This window comes from Tribolium castaneum, chromosome 1, assembly GCF_031307605.1.
Source record: "Tribolium castaneum strain GA2 chromosome 1, icTriCast1.1, whole genome shotgun sequence".
Lineage (NCBI taxonomy): Eukaryota > Metazoa > Arthropoda > Insecta > Coleoptera > Tenebrionidae > Tribolium > Tribolium castaneum.
In genome coordinates this window covers 34,850,744-34,866,690 of record NC_087394.1, presented here as the reverse complement: position 1 = coordinate 34,866,690, position 15,947 = coordinate 34,850,744, and the positions used below count along the sequence as shown (strand labels likewise).

The 15,947-nt window shown below is 36.2% G+C and overlaps 1 protein-coding gene across 5 annotated transcripts in view; it reads right to left on the bottom strand.

Moving 5' to 3' along the window:
• The window catches only part of Lola (longitudinals lacking), a gene marked incomplete at its 3' end in the record, with an annotated part of 56,018 nt that overhangs the window by 22,326 nt on the left and 17,745 nt on the right, over positions 1–15,947 (bottom strand). Inside the window, 1 exon segment of one of the 5 annotated variants that reach the window (NM_001163842.1) lies at positions 5,988–6,300. Within the exon segment in view, the coding sequence (NP_001157314.1) occupies positions 6,092–6,300 (209 nt within the window). 5 annotated transcript variants of the gene reach the window in all.

Genomic DNA, 15,947 nt, shown 5'->3' with positions numbered 1-15,947 from the left:
TGGCACACAAACGATGGTTCCTTACCGCACTCGTATCTGCGGTGACTCATTAGGTGGTTCTTGTGAAGGTACCGTCTGTTACAACTGGGACAAACAAATTTCTTTAAACTACCTAAAACAATATTGTAAATTGACATGTATTTCGGTAATGATTTTGTTGGAAAAAAGCACAAAGGCGGACGAGACACTCGAGAAAAAATAAGAGGTGTAATAAATGTCCCAAACTTTATTACTTCTTTAACAATACACTAGTGACAAGCTATATATCCAGACTATGAGTCTGTCTCAAGTGAGCATTGAGTGTGTACTTTTGGTAGAATTTCCTTTTGCAAACTATACACCCAAAGCTTGGTTCTTTCCCACATTCGTAGCGCACGTGGCTGGACAAGTGCCTTTTGTGCTTGTAACTCTTAGAACAACTCTTGCAGAAGTACCTCTGGTGCAAATTGTCCAAAAAACCTAAAACGTAGAATTTTAATTTTGGGGAATTACAGCAACCAAGAACAAATAATAGTAAACTAACAGCGTCTAGATGTAATAACTGCACAAAAGTATGTTTTATTTATTTTAATTCAAGATTACAGGACTAGACGTATATTTGTGACTTGATAAAGTTTTCGAAAGGACCCATGTGCGGATGACAGTCTTTAAAATGAGTCTTGACTCGATCTTTTCTCTTGAATAATTTCTTGCAAAACGGACACGGAAATTTAGGCGCTTTTCCACATTCGTGATGTGTGTGTCGACTTAAACTCGTTTGGTTTTTGTAAGACTTTCCGCATCTCATACATGTGTAGTAGAGGACACCAAAGCGAGCTAAAACAGACACACTTTTAGAAGCTATCAAGACAAAACGTACAGCAAAATACCTTTAATCGTTATCTAAACATGCAAACGAAAAATCAAAATCTAAAATAACAAACAAAAACAGTCAGGTATTAGGATAATGTTTAATGAAACCACAATTACGTTTTATGAAACTTCTAAATTTGCTCTTTCTTATCTGAAAACATGGCCGGGTGATTAATGAAAATTAAAGAGCATAAAACCCCAAATAAAATTTATTATAAAAAATTACAAAAACTTTTGTAATAAAAAAATTTTCTTTAAAACATTTGGTTTCAAAAATAAATTTCTTTCGAACTCTACCCCAGTAAAAAACTAGTAAAATATTCTTTATAACTCTAAAATTAAAAACTACAAAATTTCTTTGGCGCACTTCATTAAATTTAGAAGTAGGTTTTTTTAGGAGTCTTTTTAGGTTTCTTGGTTTCGTCGGTCAAGTGTTGTGCAATGTAATGCCGCTTGAGATATCCCTTAGACATGAGTTTCTTGCATACGATGCAAGGATAAATCGAGGTCGCTTTTGCTTTTAAGAGAGCAGAAACTTCCGCAAAATCTGAAAATAACCTAATTAAAAACAAATAAAAACGAGACAAAGATGGGGTAAAAAAAACAAAATTCTTACAAAAATACTTTATTCAGGAAATTGTCCCTAAAACCATCAGAATTCTTAGAATATTACTTATGCTAGGTGAGGGTGAATGAGGCATTAGGTGATTTATTTGATAATAGCATTGTGAACACTCTTCATGTGCTGGATGAGCTGTCCGAATTTCGGGTAAGAAACGTTGCAGAGTTGGCATTTTGGTGACCCTGTGCAGGTTTTCATGTGATTGTCTAAAATGTACCTTCTTTTAAAGAATTTATCGCATGATGTGCAGGGATATCCCATGGTTTCTTGGTTAAAAATATGCAATTCTAAATAATGCCGCTGAACGTGATCTTTTCGTTTAAACACTCGCCGACAGACTGGACAGATATTATCGGTGAAATCAACTCGTTTCAAAAGCGCACTACGGAATTCTGAAAAATTAGAAAAAGATATGATCCATTGTGAGAATTAGAAGCACAAAAGTAATGCCCAACCAACAATAAATCGTACAATGTAATAAATACTACTTTAAATTTTTATTGCAAAGTACAACATGCGCTCTACTAACCTAACTCCGATGCCCAAGCTACATCATTACGGGCTACAACTAACTACAACTAAAACTTTCGTCAAAAATCTTCCTGCACTAAAAACATCTAGTCTCGTTCAAAAAAACTTTATTCCAATTTTAAGTACAAAATTTGTCTTCACTATTCAACCCAAACGGTGCAATGCACATTTTTCACGTGATACTTTAGACTACTCTTTTGCCTGAATCTTTTCTGGCAAAGAGTACAAGAAAAAGCCGGTTCTTTCCCACATTCGAACTTCAGATGAGCCTTTAGACCCCTCTGATAAGTATAAACTCGTTTGCAATTCGAACAACGATATTTGCCACCTGAAAACGTTCTTTATTAGAATATTACCACATCCAGGAAAAAACATTCATCCTAACGAAAAAATCGGAACAAAAATCCAACAAACGCCTAGTCTAATAAACTTTATTCCAAGTTTTAGGTACAAATTTAATTGGTGCGATGTTTATTTTTCACATGAAACGTTAGATTACTTTTATGTGTAAATCTCTTATTACAAAGCGCACAAGGAAAAGCCGGTTCTTTCCCACACTCGAATTTTAGATGAGCGCTTAGACCTCTTCGATAAACGTAAGCTCTATCGCAGTTCGAACAACGAAATTTGCGACCTGAAAACACCCTGTATTAGAATGTAACCACATCCACAAAAAGACCAAAATCTATTCTTCTAAATGCGCACCCATTTCCAAAATCGGAAAAAATCCAACAAACACCTAGTCTTTTCTAAAAATAAACTTTATTCCAAGTTTTAGGTACAAAATTCAAAGCCAATCGGTGCGATGCACTTTTTTCACATGAAACCTTAGATTATTTTTATGTGTAAATCACAAAAAAAATTGCGACCTGAAAACGTTCTGTATTAGAATGTAACCACATTCACAATTCAAAAATTCTAAATTCGCACCCATTTAAAATTGTTAGACTTCCTTAGACATGTACTTGTCAAAATCAGAGAAGATTTTGTGAATGGTTATAAGGTGACGCTTTAAATTGCATTTCCTGGCAGTTTTATGTCCACAGTGTGTACACACAAAAGCTCCTTGGCCACAGTCTAAGTTCATATGAACGTACAGTGAAGCTTTTCTTGAATAACGTTTACTACATTTAGGACACTCGTGAATTCCTCCATCTACAACATAAAGAAAACAATCAAAATTTTTTGTAAACAAGTCAACGTTTCGTATCAAAACAATGAATAAAATAACGTACCTATAAGTATATTCGTTCGTAGGCTAAAGTTAAAAAAAACTACTCCTACCTATAAAATAAATTATCGAAATAGTATAACACAAAAAAAATTTTTCCTTCAGTTATAAATGATTTTTTTAATCCAACTTCTTCTGAATATATGACTATTTCTAGGGGAACTATAGCTGCATAAAACACAGAACATATTAAGATCTTGTTCATGAATTATATGGAGTGTGTATTTAGGAATATTCCATTTTTGATAAGTGTAATGTAAAGAAACAATCAACCATAACAAAGATAGACAATTCAAGCACCCTGTAGAATAAATGAACCATCAAACAACTCGGTGTTTCTCTAGTTAAAATTATCCACACTATGAATGTTCATAATGTGTCTTTTAAGATTTTCTTTGCGTTTCGTTTTGTACCCACACAAACTGTAAGTACAGATAAACGATTTTTCCTGTCCACAGTCATATTTCAAATGCTTGTAAAATGAGTTTTCTTTATGGTATGCTTTCGAGCAATTTCCACAACTGAAGAGTTGACCTGAAAATTGGTATCATTTGTATGACTTACAAAAAATCAATAAAAAAGCAACGAAAAAACATCAAAACAAAGCTTTATTGGTTACGCATTTTCCAACTTTTTGGAAAGTGCTTGCGATATACATGTTTCTTTAAATCAGATTTTCTTTTACTTTTGTAAGGACAACCGGCTACTGTGCAGTTAAAGCGAGGTACATTAACACAGTCGTATCTAACATGAATGTCCCGTGAGGACTTCTTCTTGTAAGTCTTGTTGCATCTGTTACACACCCACTCTTCACCTTAAACAAAAAATTGAGTCAATAAAGAACTAAATCACGTCGCAAATCATAATGAAAGTGCAATGGTGTAAAAAAATGTTTTATTAATTATTTGCTTCAGTTACAGGTTTTTTCCCATGCTTGCGCTTTTGGTGTCTCTTTAAATCAAACTTTCGTTTCGTCACGTACTGACAATTTTGAACAGGACAGACATAATTAATGACATTGTCGCCACAGTCGTATCTCCGGTGGAGGTCAAAAGAGTGCGCGTTAGAGTACACTTTGTCACAGCTTGGGCATCTACGTTGAAACAAAACCAATCCTGCAAGAAACACGTTATGAAGATCGAGTCCCAAAACACTTTAATAAAATAAAACACTTGTAGGCATAGTTTTTATTGAGAGATAGGTTACAAGTCGAATTTCTTTATATACAGCTTGTGCTTCGCTGCAATGTGCATTTTTAAGTTGAACTTTCTCTTGGTGGCATACTGACAATTTCCCATCGGACATCGATAAATTACCACTTGGTCTCCACAGTCGTAGCGCAAGTGGTGGTCGAAAGAGTAAAATTTTGAGTAAACTTTGCCGCAATTTGTACACTTGTACCGCAAAGTCTCCACGCCTGCAAGAAACAAGGATCAAAGACACCAATCGACTGATTTGCAGGTTTGGAAGAAAACAAAGCGTTAAACTTAAGACTATATTTTACAAGTTATTTTGTGGACCATTTTCAGGTGCTCCGACATTCGATTTTTTATTTTGCACTTGTAAAAACACCCCAAAACTGGGCACTTGATCGTTGCTACTTTCCCACACTCATAGACCAGATGCCGCCTTACCGTCCCCTTAGATTTGTAACTTTTGTCGCATTTATCACAAATGAAAACATTGTCAACGACGGTGTAACCGGAAAGTATCGCCCGGCGTTTGGCACAGTTGTACTTAACATGTCTCCGTAAAGTACTGACTTGTTTGAACTTTTTTGGGCATTCGGGGCACTGATAATAATCAGGGGCACCTAAAAAGTGACAAATTAATCATAAACGTTTGGACTCGGTTAAATTTTGTGGAAAGTAAATCAAACAAATAAAAAGGACAAAGTTTATTAACAAAAAATCGGCGCATCATAAGTACAACTTATGGACCATTAGCACGTGCTGCGTCATTCGAGCTTTGTGTTTGGATTTGTAAGTGCAGCCAGAAACGGGACATTCCACGTTGGGCTCTTTGCCACACTCGTACACAAGGTGGCGTCTTATCGAGCTCTTGGATTTGTAGGGATTATTGCACTGGTTACAGAAGTAACTGTTGTTCAACACAGTGTATCCGGTAAGAGGTGGTCCCTTGCGACCGCACATGTAATTCATGTGTCTCCTAAGTGAGCCAAGCGTTTTATACGATTTGTCACACTTTGGACAAGGATAATGACCTGGAAAAAACAATTATTGTAGTAACTAAAAATAAAAACTCAGGAAGAAGAAAGTAATAGTAAAACTAAAATTTATTCGGAATTATGTACAAAATTAGATTAGACATCTTTAAATTCACACTGGTGGCCAGGGTGGCGGTTCAAAACATGCCGTTTCATACTTGAGCGGTGCTTGGTCTGGAGACCGCACAAAGGGCATGTGATGTGTGGCTGTTTACCGCACTCATAGTTCAAGTGTCTCTGTAAATTGCCCTTTGATTTGTAAGTCTAAAATAAGAGGATATAATCTATGGAAGTGTTTATAAGTTCAGTGGAAGCTACCTTGCCACAGTTGCTACAAAGACACGAAAATACTCCATTCTCCTCGGAACCTTCACTAGTTGAGATAAATTCAAAGAGAACTTGGCCTTCGGCTACTGGTTCTTCTATAACTATGTTTCCTACAAGAAAGTGATGCAATTAAAAGGTCCAGCGTTTTAAATACAAAACGGTACGAAAAAAAATCACTTTGAAATAACATTTTATTAAACTTCTTTTGGAAAGCTTTGGTCTTACAAACATATGATGGCCGTTGTAACTTCGAAAGCATTGTCAAATTAGAAGTTGCAACGACTCTACAAAAATTATAAAATCATGGACAGCGTTTTTTAGACAGCAGTATGTCTTTGAACTCGTAGTGCAGTGATAAAATATGTTGCTTGAGTGTCACTTTTTGGGTGTAAGCCTTATTGCAAATAGCGCACACAAAATGCGAAATACCGTCACATTCGTATTTGGCATGACGGTACAAATTGGGTTTGTGTTTGTAACCCTTCCCGCATTTAGAGCAACGGTGCAAACCTGAAAACAAAACGTCTTAAAAGCAACTCACAATTTCCCACCAAAACAAACATCAGACAACAAACCAAAAAGCAACTCACGAAAATTATTTATTGCATAAAATACTTACATAAAAAGTTAGTAAACATGAAAGTAACACTCCGAGTTAAACTTGGGTTAAAATACGGACTAAAATAAACAAAAAATTGCTAACTGTTGCTCTGTTAGTAAAATTTGCTGGTTTAAAAAATCTGATTATGGTGCGTCACCATGTGCGTTTTGAGACTGCTTTTTTGCGTGAACTTAGACGTGCAATAAAAACAACAGAATTGTGGCGGTTTATGGCATTCGTATTTATAATGTCTTTGGAAATTTTTCTTGTATTTGTACTTTTTCTCGCAGCGTTTGCACACAATCATTCCATCTATTACCAAGTAACCTGAAAAAGAGCACATCAGAATTGTCTGAAACGTAACAGTTAGCACTTGATGAAATTACAAAGACGGTTGGAGTAATAAGTTTATTGCAATGGAACACAAATACATGAATTTAATGGGTAAGTCGTTTCAAAGCTTCAAAACCGTGCAGCGAAAAAGTGTGCGATTTCAAGCTGCTTCTTTGGGTAAAAGACTTGTAGCAAATACTGCAGACGAACTGGGGCGAAGTGCCGCATTCGTACTTCATGTGACGTCCAACGCTACTCCGGTACCTGTAGCGCTTTTTACACCGGGGACAAGCAAATAGTCTACCGACGACTTGGTAAGTGTCTGAAACAGTAAATAATTAGATAAACGAATTAAATCGTAAAACTACGAGTTTACACAAGCAGGTAAAAAACTACGGACAGGCCTGATTAGTAATTTATTCCGCAACATCTAACATAATACAAAAAAATCATTCCAATTTCGTAAAAAAAAATATAAAACAAGTGACAATAATATAAATGAAGCCTACATAGTGTAAATATAAACTCTAGTTAAACGTAACGTGAAAACCATGAATATAGCCAACATGTGACTTCAGACTGCTTTTCTGAGTGAAAGCTTTGGAACAAATTTTACAAACGAACTGAGGAGCCATCCCACACTCGTATCGAATGTGTCTCAGTAAGTTCCACTTATACTTATAAGTCTTCCAGCATTTATGGCATTTGTGTTCGTAATTATCTGAAAAATAAACAAACTAAGTCATCCAGTTGGAAAAAATACAATGTTAAAACGTGCTCAAGTGGGGGACTTAGGGAGGAAATCAAACGCCTTGGCATTATTTATTTACAACGTGAAATAAAAAACCGGTACTCCCCACAAACTTGGCTTTATTTCTTTGCAACAAACTTTATTTCCAGCCGTGAGCGTAAAACAGGTGAGTTTTTAGATTGGACTTCTGGGTGTACGCTTTCGGACAGAATTTACAAACAAATTGTGGCTCCACCTTGCACTCGTACCGGACATGTCTAGCTAAATTAGATTTATATTTATACGATTTATGACAATCCGGACACATAAACTGCTTCAAAGTAGTCATACGTCCTGGAAAGAAAATTGTTAATTCTAGAAATTGTAACTACAAAGTGTTAGTAAAGTGTGGTTACAACTAGACACAAACAGAGCACAACTAACAGTAACTCCCCAGAGAAGACGCCTAGAAATTGGAGTAGCATCAAGTCAAAGAAATAAAATTTAAACAAGATTGTTTTATTTCATTGTTACACAAATTGTAGGCTCGTGTTTGTGCGCATATCGCAAATGCAACTTTAAATTACTCTTGCGAGTGCAATATTTGGAGCACAGAGGGCAACTAAACTGGGGAACAACTCCACATTCGTAGCGGATGTGTCTACTCAGGGTACCTTTGTTTTTGTAAGTTTTTGAGCATTTGTGACAACCAAATCGTCTTGAAGCATCTGAAAAAAATCTTTACGTCACAAAAAATATGTTTTTTTCTACCACTACACAACAAAAACTGAACAGTCGTTTCATTTTTTATTGAATACTTTTACAGGTAACTTTCGGAATGTTTGCTTTTCATATGCACGGCTAAAACGTATTTGTGCTTGGAAGCATAGGAACAGATGGGACATTTAAATTGTGGTTCCATCCCACAAATAAATTTAATGTGGCGCTTCAAGTTGTCCAGTCGTGTGAAAACCTTATCACATCTGAAGCATGGATGACCCTTGGCCTCTTTCAACTTCCCGTTATAAAAAAATTGGGAAAGAGAATCACCTAAAAAGTAATATTCCTGTTATTATCATTCAAGACACAAAGGAAGAGAAACTAAGAATACTCAAACATTGCTAATTACCAAAAATAGTAACAAGCGAATAAAAATAAAAATTTATTGACTAAACATATTTCAAATCATGTTTGCTCCTCATGTGGTTTTTAAAATGGTCAATTCTGTGCGTTCTATAGTTGCACGTGCCACAAACGAAACGCTCCTCCTTGCCACAGCCATTCTGGTGCCGACGGAGATTATTATTCGAAGCATAGCTTTTTCCGCACGAACAAACATATTTGCCTGCAACTAAATAAAAGCGTTACTAAAAATCCTCTCCACTCGAAAATAAAACAATAGAAAAGAAATAAAAAATTTATTGGAAAGAGCTACAAGTTTTCTTATCTTCTACTTCAGAGTGTATGAGATGAACATTGTAAATGTGCCGCTTCAGATTGTCGTTTCTGTGACTCCTGTGAGCACAATAAGGACACAAAAACTTTTTTTCAACACCACATTCTCTCCTATGCCGCGACAAACTTTCAGGGTTTTTGTAGTTTCGGCCACAGTGACAAAAATATCGCCGATGACCTAAAAAATACCCCATTTTAAATAACCGCAATCATGTTTCGAAAAAAGTGAAAACAAGTCCACATGTTTGAAACTTTATTGAAACATTTAAGTAAAGATGCGACAATTTTTGAAATCACAGTTTTTTGGCTAAATAAAATTTGAAGAAACAACTAAACGTTCAGTCACAATTTCTGGAAGCTTATTACAAGTGGTGTTGATATCTTCATTGTTATTTATTCGATTCTGTGAATGTTCTTCAGATGAAAGCGCAGAATGTCGTTCCGTTTGCACTTTCTTGGGCACAAAGGGCATTGAAAAAGCGGTTGTTTGCCACATTCGTACTGGATATGTCTGGCGAGGTGGTGTTTGCGGGAATACTGCCTGTTACAGCGCATGCAACAGTACCTAGACATGCCTAAAACATAAACCTAATCAGTGGATAAATTAACAAATCGCGGGCGTAAGCATTACAGGAAAAGCGAGCTTGAACCAGACTAAATTAAAAAATCAGTTATCACGTATTTACCTTGAAGGAAAGTTTCGAAATAAAAAGAACAATACTTAAAATTTATTCAGACAAATTACAACATTTTAGATTTGTGGAAAAACAAGTAATGCGATTTGAGATTATCATTGCGTTTGCATTTTTTTGGGCACAAAGTGCACTGAAAACGCGGTTGTTGGCCGCATTCGTATTTGATATGTCTTGAGAGATGTTGCTTGCGGGTGTATTGCCTGTCACAACGCACGCAACTGTAACTAAACATGCCTAAAACATAGACTTAATCAGTATGAATAAATTACGAATCCGAAGCGGAAGCGTTACAGAAAAATGCTAGCTTGAAGCAATTAAAAATGGGTTAGTACAATAAACAGAGTTTTATTGGGGCACAAGTTACAACATTTTAGATTTGTGGAAAAGCAAATAATGCGACTTAAGACTGTCATTCCGTTTGCATTTTCTTGGACACAAAGAGCATTGAAAAAGCGGTTGTTTACCACATTCGTATGTCTTGAGAGGTGTTGTTTGCGCGTATACTGCCTGTTACAACGCACGCAACAAAACATGCCTAAAATACAGACTTAATCAGTGAATAAGTTAAAAATCCGAGGATGTAAATTATTACCGATAGATACCAACTAACTAAATAAAATCACATAAAAAAAGTTCAAATTTCACGGTTTTATTGATTGAATAATTACAGCATTTTGGATTTGTGAAAAAACAAGTAGTGCGATTTAAGATTGCACTTGTGCCTAAATTTGCGCGCACATAAGTGGCACTGAAACTGTGGCTCGACGCCACATTCGTACTTGATGTGTCTCATCAAATGACTTCTTTGTTTGTAACTGCAAACACACTGCGGACACTTAAACCGTCCATCGCTGTCCTTTTCAAAATTCCTTGAGGCAAAACCTACGACACAATTCCCAATCAACGATTGATTTTGCGTATAAAAGATTTATTCAATAAATACAAGTTTATAAAAAGTATGAGTTTACATGTGATGCAAACACTTGAGATGTGTCTTGTAATTGCTTTTTTGTTTAAACTTTCGTCCGCAAAAGCACACGAATTTCGGTTCGACACCGCATTCGAAATTCAAGTGTCTAATCAAATGTGTCTTCTGCTTGTACGAAGAACCGCATTTCACACAAGGAAATCGGCCATGTTCGTCCATAAGATATTTACTGGGTCTTCTTGACCGCCAAAAATCTAAAAAATAAAATTTTACTGTGGCAAAAGTCGACACTGGCAAATCAGCACACTCACAAACAACAGTAAAGGTACAAAATAACCAACATGCAGTTGCTTTATTCAAAAATCATCAACTAAAACCACACTTTACCTAGTCTGGTTACATGAGAAAAAAAAAGGAAATTTATTAAGATTCATGTTTTATAACAAGGTGCGCTTTCAGATGGTGCTTTCTCTTAGCTACGTAGGGACAAAATTCGCAACGGAAAGACGGCTGAATGCCACACTCAAATCTGACATGAGTACGGAGAGACTGAGTGTGTTTGTAGCATTTCTGGCAGTTCGGGCACACGTGTCTGAGAGCACCTAAAAACCAAATTACTATTTTAAAACATTTATTTATTAATACAACCGAAACTACAATCATTTTTTTCATATTTGATCAAAAAAATCGTCATTTAAATTATGAAAACGAAACTATTAGAACTTCTTTTTTATTTCTAAGTGGTGAGTGGCCCGCAGATGTGCGTGCAAATGGTGCTTCCTTTTGGCAAGATAGGGACAATAACTGCAGTGAAAACGTGGTGATTTGCCACAATCAAAACTGACATGATTCCAAAGAGACGCATTGTGCTTGTAATGCTTATGGCACTTGAAGCACTTGTACTTGTGACCTGCAAGAAAGTACCAGTCAATAGAAGCAGATTAGTGTTTTCAACAAAACAACGAAGAAAAAAAAAACAACAGAAGAGTGGGTTACACATATATTTACACCAATTGTTACAAAACAAGCTACCCCTTATGTACAATAAGAATGTGCGACTTTAAGCTCCCCTTTCTTTTGGTTTTGTACGGGCAGTCCAACATGGGACAAATAAAAGATTTCTCTTTGCCACACTCGAACCGTTGGTGGTTGTAAAGCGAAGCCTTATGTTTGTACTGGCGACGATTGCACCGAGTGCAAGGATAGAAACTCAAACCTAGAACAAGAATTTAATGAGTAACGACAAGTGCAAGCAACCAAACGAAATGAAAACACAACACGCAAAGTCAACCTAAAAAAAATCAGAAGATTTAATCAAAAACACACAACTTGAAGCGTCAAAGATTTATTATATGCCTCACGATTACAGTCTTGGAAACATGCATAAAATATTGAGCATAAAAATGAGATCCGTTCACAATAAAGTCGCCTAAAACCTAATTTTGGATAAAGGTAACAGGTTGTGCTTGATTTGCACATGTGCGTTCAGTTCTTGCTTGTAGTAGAACTTGTGGTCACAAACGTGGCACTTGAGCTTCTTCTCCTGCCCACATTCTACCCGCTGGTGTCGTCTCAAATTATTTCTAATAGTGTAAGACTTTCCGCAGCGATCGCAATAGAAACGTTTATTAAGTGCTAAAAAATGTGATAGTTAATAAAAAGCCTGAACATCGGGGACACAAACACACAAATGCTATCTATCAGTCGGTAGATGGAAAAAAATAAGTCCGTGAAATTCTTTATTGCGTAAAAGCTGTGATTTACAAAACACATCGAACGCCATGCTTGTTAAAAATGTGCACACGCAGGTCGCTCTTGTAGTACGTTCTGTGGAGGCAAATGGCGCAAACAAATTTCTTTTCCTTCTGGCACTCGACTTTTTCGTGCCTCTGTAAGTTGCGCCGGAGAGTGTAAGACTTGCCGCACTTTTTGCAAAAGAAGTTCCTTTCGGGCTGCGGATCTAAAATAAACATGCATAAAAAGACAAATAGTAAAAAGCGGAAAAGGGTTTTGACGAATAAATCTAACGATACAATAATAATTCGGAAACAGGCAACAAATTTACTCGAACGTAGTTACAACTGCATTAAATTAATATCGAATGTATTCGTTTCATGTGCCGTTCAAGCTGCTGTTTATAGTAATATTTCTTAGAGCAAACACCACAAACGATCGATTTTTCTTTCCCACACTCAACTCTCTGATGTCGCCGCAAGTTTTCCACAGCAGTGTACGACTTGTTATTGCACAGATTGCAGTGAAACCTCCGCCCACCTAAAAAAATATTAGTTACCATATTAAATAACAATCGATGGAAGTGTTATTTTTGTACAAGAAACAAGACAATAATTATCGAAAGCTTTATTAACAAAGTAGTTTCAGAAACATGTCATGATTTTTCGCTCTGCTGGTGCTTGGTGGACTTCATGTGAAACTTGAGATAGTCCAGTCTTTTGCACCTGAAAGAGCAAAAACAGCACTGAAACCGGGCTTCTTTTCCGCACTCGTACTTTAAATGTCTCCGAATGTTGCCTTTGTGCTTGTAAGACTTACAACATTTGGTACAAAAATAGACACCATTGTGCTCCAGGTAATCTGAAAAGCGTACAGAATTGTATTGTTTGGTCGTCGCTTCCAGCAACCCCGTCACCAAAGCAGTTAGTAGTGGTTAGTGTGTGCGAAAATTACTTACACGCAATTTTTTCTCTCAAATTTTATTTGCTAATGTTTAACAATTTTTTGACACATGTTTAAATTAACGTGATTCACAAGAGATATTCGGTGGTAAAATTTGACGTGGCATTGGTGACACTCGTATCTTCCCGTTTCCTTGCCACAATCGAATTTTCGATGGTTATAGAGAGAAGCTCGATGTTTGTACGATTTTCCGCATTCACAATGAAACGTGTAAAGTGTGGGCCTCGCTGGAAACATGCTATGTCGTAAATACAAGAATTTCACACGGCAATACAACGATCACTACGTTAGTCTACTGATAAAAAATACGCTAGCAGTCTTTATCAATGAATGGCCATTTTATGTTTCTTTGAGTTCATGTGAGTGTACAAGTGGTCGTATCTCTTGCACTTGAAAGAACACATGTTACATTTGTATCTGGGTTCTTTCCCACACTCGTACTTTAAATGCCGAATTATCGTTCCTCTATGTTTGTAACACTTATAGCAGCGAGTGCAAATATAGCGTCCATCCACTTGCTTAAAATCTGAAAATTACGATGTGTTAAAATAGGCGACACAAGCCCCACACAAAAATGGCATTCTTCTTGTGCACAGGCCACTGGCTGAACTCTCAAAATAAAACTCAAACTCTTGCTGACACAACGAACAAACACTACTCTTGCTACTCTACGAGAACTACGAAATAAAAAAAACAATTAAATCAAAAGGAACTACACAATAAAATCAACACTCAATTCCAACATCAGTTTATTCAATTTATTTCGAAAATATCAGGCACTTTACTAGCTTTGCATCTTTTAAGATTCACATGATTCTTAAGAGTTTGCTTGTGCCAGAAAGCCTTGTTACAGAACATGCACTTAAAGGATTTGCTTTTGCCACACTCGTACTTCTGGTGATTATAAAGCGAAGTGCTGTACTTGTACATTTTGCCACATTGGAAACAAACGATGAGATTCTCTGAAAAAAACTGCCATAAGAATAAACACGGCATTGGCGGTGGTTTTGTTAGGCGATGATTTATTTACAAAATGTACAATTCTCAATAAATACGGTATAAAAATTTATTCACGTTTTTTATGTACACAAAAGCTATGCCGCTTCAGATGGTACTTCCGTTTGAAAGATAAATGACAAATTTCACAGGTATATACAACCTCCTTGCCACAATCTAGATTTAAGTGAACCTTAAGCGTAGCCAGATTCTTGTACGCCTTGAAACAATTAGGGCAAATGAATTCGTAACCTACAATTACAAGTTTCAGTAAATTGCTCAATAATATCAACAACACCAGTGCTTCGAAATTACACTCAACAGTCTTTTATTGTAATACACTGATCGATAGTATTCCTTAAATCAAAATCGTTCACAATAAAATGCTTTCTTCGCATGTGTCTATACCAATTTGAACGCACTGAAGTAATGTAATTACAACCCAGCTCCATGCATCCGTATATTTTTTTCTTCCCACGAGGAAGACGCATGTATCTTTTACCTGAAATGCAAAAAATTAGACCGTCGGAATGAACCACCCAACTGTACACATAAATTTACTACGTGAAAAGTGAAAAGTTGGGAATAATTTAACAGTTTATTGTTTCTTTACAATGAATTAAACTGGGTAAGGCACTGATATCCTTGTGTGTCTATTTCGTATGTGTTGCTTTAAATTGTGTTTTCGCCGAGTTTTGTACGGGCACAAGTGACACATGAAATTAAGGTCTTTTTTACAGTCTTGACGAAGATGAGCTCCCAGTGTCGACATGTTTTTGTACAACTTCTGGCACTTTGGACAATAGATTTTTTCATCTAAAAATAAACAAACTGTAACAAAGTGCGTCAAATCAAACACAAATTAGTAGCAAAAAATCCTAATATCGAACACTTGGGCTAAAGAAATAAAAACTATAATTATGTGATTAGTTTGCATGCAACAAACTCGAAAAAAATTCCTTGCGGTATTTTCACCTGGAAAAAGCAGTAATAAAAATAAAACACTCTTTTAGTGTAGGTGTTTATTAATCATGTGGTCTTTAAGATGTTGCTTGCGTTTAAATTTCATGTCACACCAGTCGCACTGAAAGTTGCGTCCTTTTCCACAGTCGAGTGCCATATGACATCTGAGACTACGCGTATTTTTGTAAAACTTTTCGCACTTTGGGCAGATAACACCTGCAAGACGAAATAAAAATAAAATAACAAAAAGAAAAAATCCTAAAGCGGGAAAGAAAACAAAAAACTATATTGAGTGTTTATTTATCATGTGTTCTTTAAGGTCGTGTTTGCGTTTATATTTCGCCGAACATACAGTGCACTTGAACCGATAGCCTTTACCGCAGTCTTGTGAGCGATGTGCTGCCAAGGTATTGTAATTCTTGTACCATTTACAACATCCTGTGCAAAATGCGCCACCTACAATTACAAAGCAAGTGTTGGTTGAGTTCATTTAACAGTAAAGCCAAACAATAAAAAAAATCAACGCAAAGTATAAATTGTTTATTTTCTTTCAAATTCATGTACAGAAAGCAAATGCGTCTTCAAACTATACTTTCTTGTGAACTTATTCAAACACAGAGAACACTGATACTTTGCACCTTTCCCACAATCTTGTGACCGGTGTGAGGACAAGCTTGACGAATTTTTATAGAATTTTTTACACCCTGGACAACACAACCCACCTACAAACAAACGTCGAAGCTGAGTAAAAAATCCCAA